An 18,937-nucleotide genomic window follows, 5' to 3' on the forward strand; every position below is an offset into this window, starting at 1 on the left:
TATGTTTCTGGCATATATCAGATCTCTGTCATATATCAGATCTTTTATATAAAAGATTAGGTCATATTTCAAATCAATCACAGTTTTAATTCACCATAATTGCATGTAACCACATCAAACCATGCAGCGCAGAGATCTCTGGGATCAATCCCTGTGTGAGGCTTGCAGTGCACCTATTACACCAGTGCCTGTATAACACTGAGATGATACAGTGTAGCCTATGCTTGTTTGGGTGACCGCTTTATGTGGGCTGAAAATGCTGAAAGTTTGAATTATTTTAGATGTGACAGAGGGATCAAATTCCTTAATTGTTTTTGCAGTCTCTCTGCCAGAGGGAAGGAAGTCATGATGCTTAATTGGCTTGGGCTCTAAATCCTGCCATTCTCTCTTGCTTGCTAAATGGTAGACTGTTGTCCTCTCTGCTTATAAATGCAGCTTTTATCTACCCAATTGACATGTCCGGTCTCATCAAGATTGAAGTTTCTTTTTCCAACTCTTTTTAAATATAGCTTTAGTAGATATTTTTACTAAATCACTCTGCTGTCCATTATGAGAAGGAGAAAATGTCCATAGTGCCTTATTCTTCCTATTTAAATGCAGAGGAGCTGGGATGTGTGCAACCATGGCTAAAAACCTTTGGCTTGGAGCTGTCTAACACCCAGCAAACTTTGTGTACAGGCAGGGCAGTCTTCCTGTGTTCTAAAAAATGCCTTGGGGCTATCTCCTTTCTGGGGGTCTTGGGGCCATACTCAATTCTCCATTTGTTTGGTGAGAAATAATCTAATTATTTGGGGGAGGCAAAGCAGAGGAAGGATGGAATGTCTTCAGTTTGGTCATACAAATGAATGGCAGCAGCATGGAAGTGTGAAGAAAGAAATGGGAACAGGGACAGATATGTCCATGTATGATCTAATTCACTGAACTTAAATGAATTATAACTAATTGGCACTGTATTTAATTGGTGGTGGATGTGTTCCCATTGTGTTCAGTTCCACAGTACCACCAGACAACACATTAACTTCACTGTTAATCATGAAATCAGCTGTATATAGAATTCACAGAAGAAAATGCTTACATACAGAGACTGGAATTTTAAGAGACTAAAATTAGACTTGAAGCATAAACTTGGGATTTAAACAAGTCCATACATTGCTTTTTGCAACACCCTGGGTTCTACTTTTGATGTGTGTATTTTAAATTTTTTCAATGGCCAAAAAACTCTTGAAATATTTTAACAGAGATAAATGTGTAATTTCTTTGAATAAGTAGGATTAGAAGATTATCTGAATTGGTATTAAAAATAATACTCAAAGAAGTAATTGTTAGGTTTTCTTTGAAGTATTATGTATGCATGCAACAGACTCTTACTAGTCAAGTCATGATTGCTGGAAAGGTAATTGTATTCCTCCAAAACTCATTTTGGTGTTTGTGATCCTGTCAAGAATCTGGATTTTTGCATTACAATAATTGCACTTTCATATAAAATATTACAGGTAAATTTTCTTTTTAAAAATGTTGAGGCTTTCAATCTCTGCAGCAGCGCTTAAACACATACTGACATAAATAGTGAGCAAAGAGAATAGATGTGTATATGTCCTTCTGAATACTTGGGGAGAGATGTGTTTAATCTGAGGTATGGCAACACAGTGAGATAAATACTTTTAAAACCAACTGAACTTAACAAGAATAGTAGTACCAGAAAACATCATCCTGAGTCTTTCCATCAAACAAAGAAGTTTTCATACAAGATGATTACTAACCTGGTTTGAAGGGTGTCTCTTCTACTTATTGCTGAAATGAGTTTTTTAAAACCTGTGCATTTTTTTTTCTTGTTGCCACTTCAGCCGTGTCTTTGAAGATACATTTTTCATATGCTAAAAAGAAGTGTTGTCAGCAGACAGTGAATCACACTGAAAGGAACAAATCCATCCTGATGTTTTTCACTGAATTTTCTTATTCTGAAGTTGATGGCTCGACTTAATGAAAAAAGTGGTCTCTTCATCCTTTGACTAGTTTGCCTGCATAGCACATCTGGTGATCTAATTCTGTTCTTCATTTCCTTTATTTTAGATTGACAGATTGAAATAGTAGCTGAAGATAAAGTTTTTGCATTATCCTTTAAATCTTTGTTTTTCTTTTTTTCCCCCTACATTTCTGTCACATGCTTATTTTGAGCTTAGTTCAGTCTCCAGTGAAAAAATTCATGTGGTCAGGGTAGATTTTTATTTCGAACTCATGAGCTCTCAGTCAGGAGGCTGCTACCTAGGATCTTGTGTGTAAAGCTCTGTCTCAGAAGCAAAAGGCTCTTCATTCAGGGATTTGTGAACTGTTGAAGATAAGATAAAGGGCAAGATTTTTTTTAGGCACCTTGGTGTCTCCTAGTAAAGCATGCATTGGAGAGACTGTATAAGGAAAATACCTCTAGTAGGGATTGCAGCAGGATTAGCACTTGTCTGTATTTCTCAGTGAAAAGAAGTCTGGGAGTGTTTGCATGTAACTTCCCAATGCAGTTATTTGAAAGTGAGCAAATCTTTTCAATATAAAAAGATTGTGACAGTGCTTCTCCATCTCTGCATGCAGCTAAGAATAACTACACAAAGGAGAAATTACCAGGTCCAAAGATAGTGCTGAGGGTTAGAAATGAGAAAAGGCTTGTTGAGGGATCCTGTCCCCAGCAGCTGTGGGGCTTGTTAGGATCTTAGTGTGGGGGTGAGTTTATGGGTTTCATTTCTTTTCTTTCTCTCTTTCTTTTCTTTTTAAATAGATGGCTTGGCCAGAAGAATTTATTTGGTTGGAAATTATTTGCATTTGGCAGTTCTGCACTCTTGTTGCCACATGCCTCTGCTGTTGATGCATGATTGATGCTGTTAGCATTCACAAAAAGTTCCAAAACCAAAGATTATCTGGACACTGAAGAAAAGGAAAGCATAAAGCAGTCTGGTACTTGTGGCTGCCAGCAAGATAGATTGGCTCACAAGCTAGTGCCTGGTAAACCTATTAAAATCTTCCAGGGTGTCAAAATGTGTGTAACAGGAGAATTCATCCCTCAGGCTCAGAGTGTGCAGACAAGTTTGTGGCACACTATGGCACTAGTGAAATATCTCAGACTAATCATTTCACTGGAGTATGAGCTTGTGCTTGAAAAAGTACATCTGATGTCTGTCTGTAGAGAAACTGAGAGTTCATGTCCTTTTTCTAGACTCAGAAATAATGAGGAGACTTGACAAAGGTTAAACCTTTGGAGGAATGTTTCCCATTGCTTGGACAGGAGAGGATATTAAATAACTCATATGCAAATTCAACTCACAAAGTGAAATTGGAATAGTGGATGGCAGTTTGCAGAGAGGGTTTCCCATGAAAGTGAGAAGTGCAAACTGAGAGGCATTTTATTATACTTAAAGCAGTGATCCTGGGGACTTGGAAAATCAGGTATGTACTGGAAATGCAGTTGGTAGGGGTTTTTATACTTATTTTTTTCTTTCCTTTGTGCAGTGGGCTTTTATAAGAGGAGATCATTGAGTTTTCCTTCTTTTCCTGCTCCCTTCCTTTTATGAAATAGTACATGTATTTCATTGCACTCATGTAAGCAGAGTACTTTAGATGTAGTTTTTACCTTATCTCAACAATGGTTTCATTTCACTAACGTTAAGTAATTTAGTTTTATGTTAACAAAAATTGACTTTTCAGTTGTTCAGCAGGCTTCATTAATGAAAGCATAAGACAGATTTGGGTTTTGTTTTTTTTTAGTCTTTACACTATTCCATAAACAAAGTTGTTCTAATAACTGATTACGTGTTTATATTGTCTAATCAGTAAATGTTAAAGAAACAGAAAATAGGAGTATAAATAGAAAAATGCATTGTGGTAGTGGTAGGATATAGGTTCTTATCCACAATATTAAAACTAACCTGGCAAGCTTGTATGTGGGTCATTTTACTCATGGGGAAAGTCCTATTGAAGTCTGCAGGCTGCATGCTCACATAACAAATAATGATACTCTCGAGGTCTTAATGCATTTCCCAGGTATTGGTTTTAGTGCCGTCTGTTCTTTCTGCGTTTCTTACAGTTTTTTCCTATCTTCTGCTCTGACTTACTGAATATTTTATTTTCTTCTGTTACACTTACCTTTCTGATGTTCTTAATATATTTTTCTTTATTTAAAAAATTTGGATCTAGAGGTCATTAATAGCTGGTCACTAACCAGCTAAACCAAATTTAGGATGGAGAAGTGAAGAACAAAGTTCAGAGGGGTTTTTTTGAGTTCTGTAACTTAATAATCTTGTTCATTTTAGAGGAATATTTTCAGTTGTGGTGATAAGTATCCTTATTCTTTTTCCATATGCTTCTTACAGTTTTGGGTATGTTCTGTGCATCTGTGTACTTCTTTTACAACAGTGTGAGCAAATTTCCTTGAGTGGTACTCTGCTGTTCTCCATGATGCGTCTCAAACTAAGAATTGTAATGTTGGAAGAGTTCAGTGTTGTCACTAACTTTTTCAAATGAAAACTCCTTATTTATAACACTTGAGTAGCTTTTTCATCACTTGTTTGCCAGAGTATATAAAATTGTTTCAAATTACCATAGTTACAATTTTATTTCCTCTGCTTAGAATTAGCCCACTTAGCAAGTGGTTGAGCATGTAGACCGTGCCTCTGGGAAAGTAGGGCAAAATAAGGTAGAAGGGAGAAGGAAAAGGGCTGTGTGATTTGAATAAGCAATTGGCTAAGCAAGTCTTTCAGTTTACTGTAGCATGTTTTAAAATGCCTGCCCAAAGAACAGAGACGTGGCTCCCCTAACACCTGAAAAATTAGTTTTATGTCCCTATGAGGATCATTTAAAATTAGAAATATGTGGGTTAAGTCACTATTTATAAAAATCTTTGGAGCTCAAGTTGTTTATGCATTAACTATATGCTCTCAAACTGTTGCTTATTAACATGCCTCTATTTGGATAGTTCTTTTCCTTTTAACAGGAAATGACAAATAATGTATGTTTAATAGCTGTCTGTTGAAATCTGCAAAATTGGCCTTCCATTAAAAAATATAAAAAGAATGTTTATTTTTTCAGCTAGTGTAATTGCTGTTAATAATTGTTGAAACTTAATTGTCATAAAATTTGATTATTAATCAAGAAGAAGCGTAACCTATAGGTAGAGAACTGAACTATTTATCCTGATTTGTTCTGTTCACTATTTGAGACCTAATGTCTCACCCTGACCTGTCTTCATGTGATAGAAGAGGAATGAGGACACTTTTTCAATCTAAGAAGTTTTAATCAAAATTTGACTCTTAGTATGCAAGTGAAGTACTTCAATAAAACAGAATGCTGAAGAAATTTCCCTGTCCTTCAGAATGCAGTACCCTCTTTGAAAAGAGTTTTGGGACTCCCAGGCTGTTTCTTTACCAGCATCTTCCATGGACTGAGGGATCCTTTGAAAGTCTGGAAGCAGAGCCATGACTAGAATTAGCTCCTTTTGTACAATTTATCGTAACATCTTGAAATAAGTCTAAGATTTGTCATAATTTCTATTGATTTTGATGTTGTGCTGTTAGGAAGGAAGTGCAGATATAATCTTATGTTCTGCTATACTTATAACTATTTCTGTCTGTTTTTCCACAGCTCACTCTGTGGGCTCTCTGGAGATTTGCACACACTGTACACTTGTTTAGTAAGAGTACTAAATTGGTTTTCTGTCCTTCCAGGCAGAAAACCCCGTGGCATGTAATACATTTATAATCTAGAAGTCTTTGTCACGTTTTGCTGCAAGTCAACTAGTTTAAGATTGTTGAAGGATTTGATATTGTTTACCTTAATGGGGAAAAAAAAAGAAAAATCTTCCTTCAAAAAATAATTTTTTTTTTGTTTTGTTTTTTGGTAAAGTGTCATTTCTTGAGCTTTTTCCTTTAAATCCACTTGAATTAAGTGCCCAGAGAAGTAACTTTAATGTAGCTGCAGCTAATTATTTTAAATTGAAATTACCTGAAGAAGAGAAACAAATGTTTGCTTTTTCCTTGTAAGAAAGGCAGTTTACCTGTCAGAATATTAGCTAATACAAAGATATTGAGGAAATTATTTCAGCAAATATATTTGATAACAGAATCAACTACATTTTTATGTAAAATATTCTAAGTTTGAGGTTTGGGAAGAAAAGTGAATTGCTAATTGATTCTCAGCTCCAGCACCTTGTAAGTATGTTTGGAGGAAAAGGCTATCATGTTATCACAGGACACACATTTTCAAACTTACCACTCTCAGCTTGGCTTCATTTTTTCCCCAGCTAGCTAATCAAGGCTGATGAAGAATTGGAAATAGATTTTTGGTTTATTGTGGTCTGTTTTTTCTAATCCTACTTATCTTTCATTCACACATTTGTATACTTGACAGATGTTAATAAAATGTTTCTTTTGAACTCTACAGATACTGTTCTATGAAAATTATCAGAACAGAGATGAATCCGTTCCATGAAAGACATTCCTACCACTTTGATCTCTGACAATTTGGCTTTAATCCTGGTCACCATACACTGCCTTTCATTCTACTTTCAGTTTACATCTGGTTTTTGTTCCAAACGAGCAGATAAAGCTAAGTGCTACTCAGTCTGAAAAATTTCAGACTGCTTATGTTAGCAGGTGGTGAATGGCATGACATTGGCAGAGGTGTGCAGCCCAGTGCTGGGAGAGCATAGTTGTTTCAGTGGATTGCTCTGGAATTTCTGTTGTCCTGTGCTGCTTCATTATTCCCAGGCCTCTGAAGCAAAAGCACTTGACTACTGTGAAGGATTATCTTTGCAGTGAAGAAGGTTATAGTGTTGTTAATTTTTGACATCTTTTGACTGCAGAGATGCCCTGGTTAAAAGTCATTAAGAGAGATATGTGGTTTGGGCTGGTGGGTCAGCTTCCTTGGACTTCTGACCCAGCTGGGAAGATCCCCCTTCTGTGTCTCTGTCAGTAGCCAGATTTCATTGCTTGGGATGTGCCCAGGACTTAAAAATCGCCTTTCCTTTTCATGATTTAAAATGTAAATGCATTTAATTTACTTATAATTGCAGATGATTAATTGAATTTTTTTCATCCCTTTATAAGTAGGTATTCCAAAGTAGCTTTTGACCATCTAATTAGCATGCAGTATATAGAGAATTTGGAAGGGGCCTTGTTTCTTAGGGGTGTTGAGTGTGGGGTTGGGGATTTTTGGTTGTTAGGGGTTTTTTTGCTGCTTTATTTGCCTTTTTACATTTTTTTGCACATAGAGTGTGGCACACTGACCAAGATTTTGTTCTGGAGTGTAAGAAAGCCTGATATATTTATGACACTTGAAAAAAAAAAAAGTCACTGCAGTTTCTAATCTGGGTTATGTTTAATTGTTAGTCATTTCACAAAAATAGTTTTTACTTCAATTCAGAAATCTTAATCTCAAATGTAATTTTGCATGTCACTTGTGGACATTTCGAGGTACTTTGCCAATCTACCATCAATACCCACATTACTGGAAAACTGTCTCAAAGCTGCTGTCTGGATTCCTTTTTTATTGTTATTGTGTTCATCAATGCATGGAGCAGTGCATATTCCTGTCATGAGTATATGCTGATGTAGAGGTTTTTTTGTAATCAGTTTTGTCCCTGGACATAAGCAGGAACTAACGCTTTCCATACCTAGTAGGGGGAATTATTCTAGATGTAGCCAGTAAAAGAAATAGCAGCGTGCTTCTTGCATACTGACAGTGTGTTCCCCATCTTAACAAGGTCCTGTGCCCTGTCTGTAGCACTGTTGTCCTTTAGACATCCCACTGAGTGCCCTACCCACCATGCTGGGAATTACTGCTGTTACGTCTCCTGATTCACGTTTCTGGAAAGCTATGCTAGAGCTGGTTGGAGAGACATTAATCTATTACAATGAGCAGACAGAGATCTTAGGGTCATATACAGTTCAAGAGTGAATCATAGGCCTTGATTTTATGCATCTCCACAGAGAAGATGACTTACTTTGTCACTGAAAATAAAAGCAGCTAATTTAGAGGCTTCTATAGTAAATGTGCTTTCTAAGCTCATGTGCTTTTGTTCTTGCATCTGAATTATATGAAGTAAAAAAATCTCTTGAGCTTTAGAGGTTTTGTGCAGTATATTAAAACAAATTCTAAAACAAATTTTTATTCCAAAATGTTTATGTTGCAAATAAAATTTGTATTACAAATGTTTATGTTGCAAATAAAACAGTCTCTGAAAAGTACCGCTTGGAAGGGATCATACCAAATTGGTTTATACAGAATTTAGGAAGAACAATGATCTTCAAAGTGGTTTTGGATTTTAAGTGCATCTTTACTGTCTTCAGACTTCCGTTATTCTTATTTCTGCCTGGAATATTCCACATGCTCCTTTTGTCTTTCCTGATTTGAATTTCAGATGTGATCACATGCTGCTTGGTGCATTTGAAGCACTGTTTGGTTTGTGTAGGCCAGCCCATTTCATTCATCCAAATAGTTCTGACATCTAATATTCCCGTGGTGGGTATCTCTTGTATATAATGTGGTAGTTTAAAATAAGAATCAATTTGCCTTTAAACCTGCTTGAAAGAGCTGTGCTATGACACATGGCTAGTAGTGTTCAAATGAGGCATCTGTGTGTATTTGTCGTCTGTGCACAGAACTGTCAATTTTCCCCAACTGCTTTTTTACTCCTCACTTTTATCTTCAATGTGTGGGTTCATGCCACATCTGTCTCACACTATTCAAAGCCTGCCATGAACACAAACCTGTTATTTTTCTGTCAGTCATGTCCTCTGTGTTTGTTTCTGAAGTCAGAGTGACAACCCTATGAGATGCAATAGAAATTTGCTGTCTGTGAAATGGGCATGTGACACAAAGGGGCTCAAAAGTGACCACTGATTTTTGGATGCTTAATGTGACATTACCCTAGGAATCTTTCTCGCTTCGAAAGGGAAAAGTACAAGTCTAGCACTTTAAAGGAGGAAGAGCAAAATTCTCCTCCAGGTAATAGCTTGGAAATAAAACTGGCGCACAAAAAGAGAGACACAGTTAGTGGGAAAGGATGAAACATCAGGTTTGAGTAAAATGCCTTGTATTTCACTGGCATTTTTTTGGAGAGTCAGGTCTGGGAGCTAATTGCCAGGCTAGTGTTCAGCTCTGAAAATAGAAGAGCCTTTGATCCCCCTTGTCTTCCTTGCAATCCCCTCCCACATTCACTGCATAGTTTTAAACTTCTGCAATGAGTGAAGTGGGCATGTGACGGACAACAGCCTTCTTCACATATGCGCTCTTGATTTGTCCCTGGAGAGAGTCTGTAATATTCACTGGATGGGGCACATGTTCTACAGAGTGAGAGCAGTATCAGAAACTTAATAGCTATACCATGGGCATATACTAAAAGGTATTTTAAGATGGAAGGGGCAGCTGAAATGAAACTCAAAAGTCTTGATTTTTTGTTTTTTTGAATCTTTAGAATCACAACCCTTAAATAACTTAATAATTCTTTCGTGACATCATAGCAGTAGAGAAACTGACCTCTATCACATCATATTCTTGCCTGCCTTAGTGTCCCAGGTTTCCTGGTTCCAGCTGCTTACGTTAAGGTTTCATGACTATATGTCACTGGATGTTTGTCCTGAGTGCTCAGGCTGCTGCTGTGTTATACCAGGTCCACAACTGAGAGCTTTTTGTTGTTCATGTGGACCTCTGGATATAGCTATAAAACCTTACATTCTTTAATATTGCTTTTTTGTAGGTCAGTCAAGCCTCCGAGAAGCTATCTCGATGTCATGTATAACTAATGGAAGTACAGGAAGCAGGAAAACAAGCCACAGCTCATCTGTTTCTGTTGCCAGAAAAGAAACACTTTCATCTGCTGCAAAAAGGTATCCAAATGGTTATTAAAATAAAATTTTTATATATTAAAAAACCCCAAAACCAAACAGAGCAAGAGTTTGATTTTTGTCTTTGCACAGCATTCAGCAGAGCTGCCTGAAGTCCAGTAAGGCACAAATAAACTTTGGAGATTCACCATGTTGTTGGGCTGTGTACAGAAGAGTTCTAAAAACAATTTAAAAATTTGGAGTATTTCTGTGGTGTGTAATGTCCAAAATGAATTCTCACTAAGGGAATACGAAAATGTATTTCCAGTATAACTGGAAATTTTTTCCTTCTGGTATTCATATGCTTTTTTTTTTTTGTTGTTGTTGTTGCTTTTTTTTGTCCCCCCTACTTCCTTCCCTCAAGGAGATTAAAGGGCAAAACTGACTTCATTGTCTGGAGGGTAAATAGTAGGCAATAGCAAAATAACTATGAGACAATAGTAAATAGTGTAAGATAAAGGTTTACATTTTTGGGTAGAAAATCTAACCCAAAATATGGCTACTTAGTCTCTATCAGATCTCAAATGTGAAGAAATAATATTACTTGAGTAATTTGGAAGTTAAATGAGCTATGAACTAAACAGTGGTGATTTTACTCCATGTAATACTTTCAGCTTCATACAGTAAATGAAGTGTTTGCTTAATTGCTTTTTTCTGTGGGTCTGTTAGACAGTGATTGCATGGCTTCTTCAGCAGTAGGTTTTGTACCTATTCTTGTTTGTTGTGAAGAACAAGCTGCCAGATATAGCCAGAGGCAGAGAATACTCTAATGTGTAACTGTGGTAAGTTATGTGAACAAATTCTTGGCCTCTGTAGAGTACTCTGGTAGCTTCAGTAGCTGGTTTATCTTCTAGTGTGGATCTAAATATTGTGCTGTACAGCAAGACAGGGAAATTATATACTTCAGGGAATAAAAATGCTGCAAGCAAATATAAACTGTATGAGAATAAACCAGAAGAAGCTTTAGTGCCCTTTGGAATTTGGAAAGCGAATTGGTGCTCTTCTCCACTTTGTAGCATTGCATAACTTTATTTTTATCGAATTCTTACATTTACTTTAAAACAATAAATCATACAGGGATCAGTGTATGTCTCTATCTGCTAGTGCGACAGGCTCAGGGACAAAAGACATTCCTGCAGGAAGGTATTTCTTAGTTAGCACTTTTCCATTAATCTTAGCCCTGTGGCTCTTGGCACTTTGATGAGAGCCAGTCTGGTTCCTGTGGTGTTCAGCTTGCGTTTGTGCTGAATCACCTGCTTGATTCATTGGCTGCTCAACACTTGACTACATAAGAAGAGCAGAGTGGAGTGGCTGGCATCCCTTTCATCTGAGTTAAGGTCTTTAAAAGGAGGCCTGGATAGGCCAAATGAGAAAATCTTCATTTGCAGAGGGCAGCTCTCCCTGGCCCCCTGGGTAGCTATCTAGGGGAGGTGTTGGTGGTTCCAGTGCAGCTGAAGACACGACTCCCTTTGTCAAGACTTGTTTTAGAAAGGCTTTGGAAGGTTCTGTTTCCAGGAGTTCCTTTTACTGTCATGTCTTTATTACTTAAATTTGTTTGGTACTTGGAAGAAACAAATTTGCCCTCTTGTAAAATTACCAGCTCAAGAAAGGGGAGAGGAAAGGCAAGTAAATGCCAATAGTAGTCCCATCTGCTCACAAAGGCAGAGTAACCATGTTTATTTCTAACACTTGTTGTGTTGAAAAGGAGAGAGGCCAAAGGAAAATGGAATGTTTCACCCCACCTTATCCAGGCCTTTCTTCAGGCTGAAGCTTGAACTAGTGCAGCAGGTGGACAAGGTCATCAGCTGATAGAGAATTAACCTTTAGGTTCTAACCAAACCCTATAGCCTACCTAGGGCTTTTCATGTTCTAAGGGTATACAGCCATACTTCTAGCCAAAATATCATAAGGCCTACTTGTGTCTGAACTGTAACTGGTGTTGAAGTTTAGTGTGTGCATTTCTTCTATGAATGAGCAGTTTCATTTCCTGGACTGTTTAATCTTGTCCTGTGAAACTGAATATTGAGACCATGGATATAATCACCTGCCTCAGTAGCTCCACAGCAGCAGGGTGTCTCATTTCAGCAAAGGCATGCTAAAATACCAGCAATCACTAAAATCAGAGCCCAGGAATGTTCCGTGAACAGCAGGTAGATGATGTCCCATTAACAGAGAGGAAGTCATGGATATGTTGAGAAAATTTCAACCCTGTAGTTTGGACTGGAAATAGGTTTATACTTTATACAAACAAAAACCAACCAAACAATGACTGTCAGAGACCTGTTTGATCATTTTCCTTAAGACTAAACATTCTTCTGGAAATAGCATCTGATAACAGTAGTCGTGATGTTTCAGAGTGAGCACCATCCATGGCAGATGCCAATGTGTTGTGGTCCAAAGGAAATGGACTACACTGTACTAAGTGAAATTAGAGAAGCTGAAAAGTCAGGACAGATAGTAATACCTCTCAACTACTCACTTGTAGACTGAAGAAATGCCTCATCAAATTGGGTTTTGGAAAGAATTTTTGGATGCATTAAATGACTGCTTCCCAGAACAACTAGTCTTATGAAACCCACAGGAAAAGATGCTGGTTTTGATTTGATTTCAGCAGTTACACAAGACCTGCTAGAAGAGGTATTAGTGGGAGAGCCACTCTGTACTAGCCAGTCATAATACAATTAAGCTGAAGATTTTAGCAGAAGTGAGCAAACCAAATAAATTCAGAGCAAAGATATATGTAGCAGTACTCAGACTGCCACATTTCTACATTATTTCCTTCCAAATTAAAATGCCAGTCAAAAAAGAAGCCTTCTTGCAACCTGGTGGTAGATAAAAGCACTTTGTTGGAATCCAAGCATACCTTGTGCTACAATCCAGAGTGAAACCAGAGTGGTCCAGTGATTCTCATGGCCCAACAAAAAAATTAAGGAGTGAATCTCATGGCAGAGAAGTGAAATGGATAATGCACAGTGACAAGCTCAGTGAAGATATTCCCACGCCGAACCTGCGGTTTCTAGGAGACAGATCAGATGAGTTTGGGTGGGAACACAGAAAATATGAGACTGAACTGATAAATTAGATGATATGCTGCTCTCAGCAGGTGGCATTCACCTGAGCCTGCTGGGAGAGTGCAGAGGTGAATTGCTGATGTGTCACTGTTCAGTAGGACATTACAAAAAGTGGTGTCACAGTAGGAGTAGAGAGGACTTCTGTTTTCTTCAGTGAAAAGAGATTCTGAGAATTTATTTCACTATACTGCATTTCTTCCAACAGAATGCACAAAGATTAAGTGTAGTGTGCTTTGCACCCAGCAGTACAAGATAAGTATTCTGATTAAAAAAAAAAAAATTTCTATGCTACCAGTTAATTAAGGATTTTTGGTTATAAATTATTAATCAAAACCTCACAGTTCTCCAAGCTTTGTTCTCTGTGATCACATATATGCCCTCAAGGAATGTGAAAGCTCTTTGTTTTGCTTTCATCTGGTTTTTTTTGAAAAGAAAATGTCACTCTGATTGATTATATTGACATTTTAAACTGGATAGTATGTTTTACAGTAGAAATCCTGAGTGATCCTTACAGATTTGTCTGGGTTTCATGTTCCTGTTTTGACCTGTTTTTCAATGCGTCTCTTCTCCAAAAGCAGTTGGAAAAGTTGAACTCCTGTAAGCCTTGGGGGCTTTGTCTCAGTGGTAGATGATACAATTTAACTGAAATAACAAAAGAAGCAAAAAAAAAAATCTTCTTAAGAATGATATGTTAAAATTGGGTGCCCATTTTTTATTAATTTATTTTGAATGTTGCTGTATTGTTTTCTTTGTGTTTTGGGAAAAGGTAAATGGAAATACAAATAACTATGGTAATGTGAGAATTCAAGGTGGGGAGGGGAAATTGTTATGAGGGAAAAAATATTGGATTCTCATGTTCAGAAAGATACTCTTTCTTTTTTTACTTTGCAGGTTACTTTGACCCTAAGACAAAAATCTTTCTATTACATTTTTAGCTGTTGTTTGTATCTTGCTTTATTTATTCACTGAGAAATCTGTCTTGAAATATTTAATTTTTTTACCTTGGAAAAGAAATAGGCCATGCACTTGAGAGTACTTTTCTCTTCCAGGTCCTATTGTTTGTGTGATTCAGTATATTACAAAGTATGCAACTTCATAGAAGAACCTTTTAGTTAATATTTCTGTTTACCCAGCAAACCTTTGGTTTGGTTTTTAGTAGATTTAAGGTTGGTAATGATATGTATTTAAATCAGTTTCAAATATTAAACTAATGCATACAGCACTATGAAAATAAAGATGTGTTCTTAGCTGTCATGGCTGAAGGCATTAAAGAAGTGGTGAGACAATCTGATATTAGTCAAGTAGAGATCAAAACAGCCATGAGTTTTCAGGGATAATTTCCTTTGAACTCTGGTGCAGCCAAGGAGAGCCCAGGGACCAGCACCAGCATTCCAGGGCTTTGGTGGCATCTCAAAGCTAGTGGCATGTATGTCCACAAATAGTTTCATGGTGGGCTTACACTAATGAGAGACAGCACAAGTCTGCCTTGGCTTGCACTGAACCTTGGCTGGCAGCACAACATGGTGGTCAGTGAGCTCTGAAGCAGGGGATGGTTTCTTCCTTAGGCACAGCAGATTTGTGGAGCATCAATTTGTGTCAGCTTTGAATGCTGTAGGAGAACCCATGAATGAAGGACACACTCAAATTAAAGTTGTATTAATTTTAAAATCATAGTTAACATAGTACAGCTGAAATATATAAATAATCTTCCATGTCTCCCTGACTGTTTTTTATTGTTGGAAAGAGTGGATAAACCTTAGTTCAGCAAAATACTAACATGGAGAGATTGAATAAATAATCAAGGTGTTCTTTTGGTGGTTGTATATAGTAAGTTTTTAAATGTCTCTCCCATCTTTTCACAGAGGACATTTTCTCCCACCTTGCTAATTTATTTGCTTGTTCTCTTTTTTTCCCTCCCTATGTTACACTTTATTTTACAGCGGTACAGAAAAAAAGAAGGACAAAGCTCCAGGACAAAAAGAAAAAAAAGAGGACTCTCATTCTAATGATCAAAGTGCACAAACTCAAGCATCACCTTCTCCCCAGCCCTCCTCACAGACTCTCCAAACACACAGGCAAACTCCAGAAAGCAAGAGTTCTGCTCCAGCTAAAAGGTTTTCACAGTACCACAGTACAGAACTAGAAATGACTGTAATGATACTGGGTTCATATTTGACAACAAGTCATGTGAAATAGTTCTAACCTCATGATCAAACTAAGGTTGGATACTTTTTCTGCTAGAGAAGATGCATTCCATATGCATTCTAGCAGAACAAATGCATAAAAATGCATGGGGTTTTTTTAATACATTTTCAAGATTACAGAGGTTTTTTTGTTCTCAGATTAAAATCCTAATACAGTAGATTACCTCTAATCAGCCATGATTATAAAATATTTAATGATCACTCTGACTTGATTCTTCTCAAATACACTTCATAGATTATGTCTGACATAGCTGAATTTATGGAGTGTATTTTCCACATGGCCATTATTATGTCTCATAACAGTATTTTTTAAATACTAATATGATTGCAACTCTTGGTTCAGAATTTTTTACTCTCAAATTATTCTGTGAAGTGACTGCAGTTGTGTTTTTGTTGGTGTTTTTTTTTTATTTCATGGCCTTTCCCTTTTAAATTCCTGCTAGGTTGCAGGATGGCTTACTTTCATTCTTTACATGAGTGAAGTTCTGGTTTTATACCCAGATCATAGGACTACTTGACTTGAGTAAATGCAGAAATTTTTGAGGATTGCCTCTGAAGTTCCCACTAATTTGTGTGGGAATTAGGCACAGGGGGAAAAAAAAGGTACATTTTAGAGATACTAGATTGCATTTTGAAGTCAAGAAAATGGCTTTTAAGATTTGGATGATAGCTTCTGAGTTTCAAAACTATGCAGATCACTTGGCATGGTTTCTTTTCGTTTTGTTTTAGTTTTTTTTATTCATTGTTACCTTACCGTTTTGGAAGGTGTGATTTTTTTCTTTTACTCTCTGGCACTTAGATACTGAAACAAAATGAAAATTCAATTTATTACTTTGAAATTGACCCATTTGGTTCACAAGATTGTTGTCTTGCATCGCTTGAATTCACAGCACTTATAAATATTTAAACTTCCACTTGACTGGTGCATGTTATAACACTCCATAAAGGCTCTGTCTCCATGTCTTGCACAAACCTGTGAGTTGTCTGAAGCTGAACTTGCGGCCTGTTGTTCTCTTGCCTGGTATCTCCCTGTAAAGATGTCTGAAGTCTTGCTTACTAATCTTTTGCAGTGTGGGGAAAAATAAATGTCTTTTTCAGTCTCCTAAGGGTTTAACTTGATTTAATTAACTTGTTTGTCACAGGACCTTTGAGCCTCTTGAGGTGCTGTAGAAGGAGCTTGCCATTTCTAAGGTTGCATTTCAGGACTTAACTCCTGCAAAAAGCATTTCTGACAGGATGAAGTGTGATACTATTAGCAGGACATGTGCAAACTCTAAATCAGCTGGGTGAAGGTTAATTTGGGCTAGGTAATTTTTTGAACATGTATTCTGTGATTAAGGCACATGTGAGATTGTTGAACTAGTGACTGCGAAATTTGCAAGTTCCCATTAGTGTAAATTGGCTGCAGTAAGATTGCTGAAAAATAACGTCAGAATTCATGGGTTTAATTGTCTGTAGTATCAGGCCAAACCTAGCTTGTCTTACTCATGCAAGAGGTTTGCAGACATTTGTTTCAAAAAGATTAAAGCCATTAATGTGATTTAGTATGTGCTAACTGCAAAGCTTCTATATGAAACTTTAATCTGATAGAACTGTTCTGCCTCAAAAATCAATGTGCTAAAGCTGATGAACAGTTAATCAGGGAAAAAATTACATTGTTATCTACTTAATTGATTTTTTAAATATAGTTTATTCTTTAAGGCTTATATACTTAGCCTCATTTTTTCCACTGCTGTAATTTGTTAGTGATGTAGTAATGAAGTATAGAATTATTTTGTTCAAGTCTTTATGTAAGAGCATTTGGAAATGGAAAAGAATAGATAAAACATGTGGCAATTGTCTTGCTCAATTGTTTTCATTCATCCAGTTAGAACTTTTTGACTAATCTTTTTTCCCTGTTTCGTGCTGCAGCTTGAAGGAAGATCTAGCTCTGCTTTTGTCTCCTGCTGCTTGATCTGTCCGTTTGCATACGAGTTCCAGCTATTGTTACATTATTGTCTTGTAATTGTAAAACTTTTTTTGTTTCTTCTAGCATAAAGAAATCATTGACTGTTGAAAAAGCTCACAGTGCTTGGGAGAGTTCAGATGACAGTCGCAACAAGCTGATGAGAGTAGCATCAACATCTAAGTTAATATCAAAAGTGGCAAAGAATGCAGACAAGTATGTATTGGTTTGGTACATAAAAACAAGAGAACCTGAGAGTCAAAATATTATGAAATCACGCGATTCTAGTGAACTTACTGGTGTGTATGCTAGGACCTTTTGCATCTTTGTTTTTTACCATGAGTACTTACATATCCTGGCAGTTTGGTGCTCCAGGTGCCCATGGAATTGTAAGATTATAATAAAGTAATTCTTGTGTAAATATGTTTTAGTATTGCCTGTTTGGATTAGCAGAATTATGACATTTTATGGCTTAATGCCAGTGATGTGAAACTTCCCCCTGGTTGTTTTTGTTTGGTTTTTTTTCCTAATTAAAGCTGATTTGAAAATGCAAGTGTATTTCCTTGGAGTCAGTTTCTGGATTTCACACAGGATATGTTTCCAAAGTAGACTGTAATAGTAGGAATATACTTTTATGATTTCAGATAAGTCCCTCAATTTAACTGTTTATCGGGTTCCTGGTTGCACATTCTAGATGATAGGCAGGGATCTTCTTTTCAGTGTCACCTTCAGCAGGTGATGTGCTGTAGCCAACCATTCCTCTCACACCCTTCCTCAGCAGCAGGTTTTCTTGGTTTGTGGTCTCCAGTTAGTGCCCCTGGGGGTGAATAGCACAGAGTAGTTACTCCTGCTCCTGTCAGCACAGGGGCAGCAGTTTGCTTTTTGCTGTGACCCCACACTGTTGGCCTTTATTGTGACCCACTCTTGTCCTCAGTACTCTCTGCCATTTGGGTTTCCCACTTTGTATTCACACACTTAATTTCTCTTTTTGACTTTGTTGAAATTTTTCTGTAATTGTTGTGTTGATTTTTTGACTGGTCCTTCTCCTATTTGCCACTATCCCCCAAGTGTGCTGGCATATTCTTCCGTCTAGGTGTTGTCTGCAGATTCCTAGATCTGCTCATTAATCTTCATGCTAATAGCCCTTAATTGGTCCAAGGCAGAAATACCTGAAAACCATTCTGAAATAAAGCACCTCAGACCTTTCAGATTAATTGCCAGTTTTTTTATGATTATGTCTGTAGTGCTCTCCTTAGCTTGCATCTAAGACTGTCAAATACCTAGTCAAGAGTGGTGCAAGTGCATTCCTTCTTCGTTGGGAATGGGAAGAACAAAACAAACTAATCTTGGGTGTGGATAGCGGCACATTTACTAAAAGCTTTATGCTTAGCCTGAAGAGTTCTGCAGAGCAGTGGAGTGCTATGTGTGAGGGGATTATGTGTTACATATTTTGCAAGCATTTCCTTTCCTTTTATAATTGGTTTTCACTGCTGGAATTTAAAAGCCCTCTGGCAATTTAGATTATAGCATGGCACTGCTGGATAATATTTTGGAATGACAAAACCCTCTGCCTTGATTTTTTTGCTGGGGTTTTTACTATGCTGCTAAAATACCTTTTACAGTGTAATACATATTTCAAATTTGCTAAAAGTAAAAAATAAATTTTACTTTTATGGATACTTTATATATTGGTTCAGACATGGTCAAAATAGAGGTATTTTATTTCATTTTTCTGTTATTCTACTTATTTCTGAGAGATCTCTAATGTTGCCCTTCTACAGTCTCTAATGTAGAATAAAAGTCAGGTATCTAACAAAAGCATGGAAAAGAAAAATTAGTTTCAATTATTGTTAGAGA

General features: G+C 37.0%; 1 protein-coding gene across 2 annotated transcripts in view; it reads left to right on the plus strand.

Annotated features, from left to right (window-relative positions):
• EML4 (EMAP like 4) overlaps positions 1–18,937 on the plus strand; it is a 146,933-nt gene that overhangs the window by 79,162 nt on the left and 48,834 nt on the right. For both annotated transcript variants that reach the window (XM_041413571.1, XM_041413570.1), the window contains exons 3-5: positions 9,734–9,863; positions 14,872–15,045; positions 17,168–17,296. In XM_041413571.1, coding sequence (XP_041269505.1) covers positions 9,734–9,863; positions 14,872–15,045; positions 17,168–17,296 — 433 coding nt within the window. The remainder of the gene's footprint in view (positions 1–9,733; positions 9,864–14,871; positions 15,046–17,167; positions 17,297–18,937) is intronic.

Source organism: Onychostruthus taczanowskii, unplaced genomic scaffold (genome assembly GCF_017590055.1).
Source record: "Onychostruthus taczanowskii isolate IOZ18803 unplaced genomic scaffold, ASM1759005v1 scaffold42, whole genome shotgun sequence".
NCBI classification, from domain to species: Eukaryota; Metazoa; Chordata; class Aves; order Passeriformes; family Passeridae; genus Onychostruthus; species Onychostruthus taczanowskii.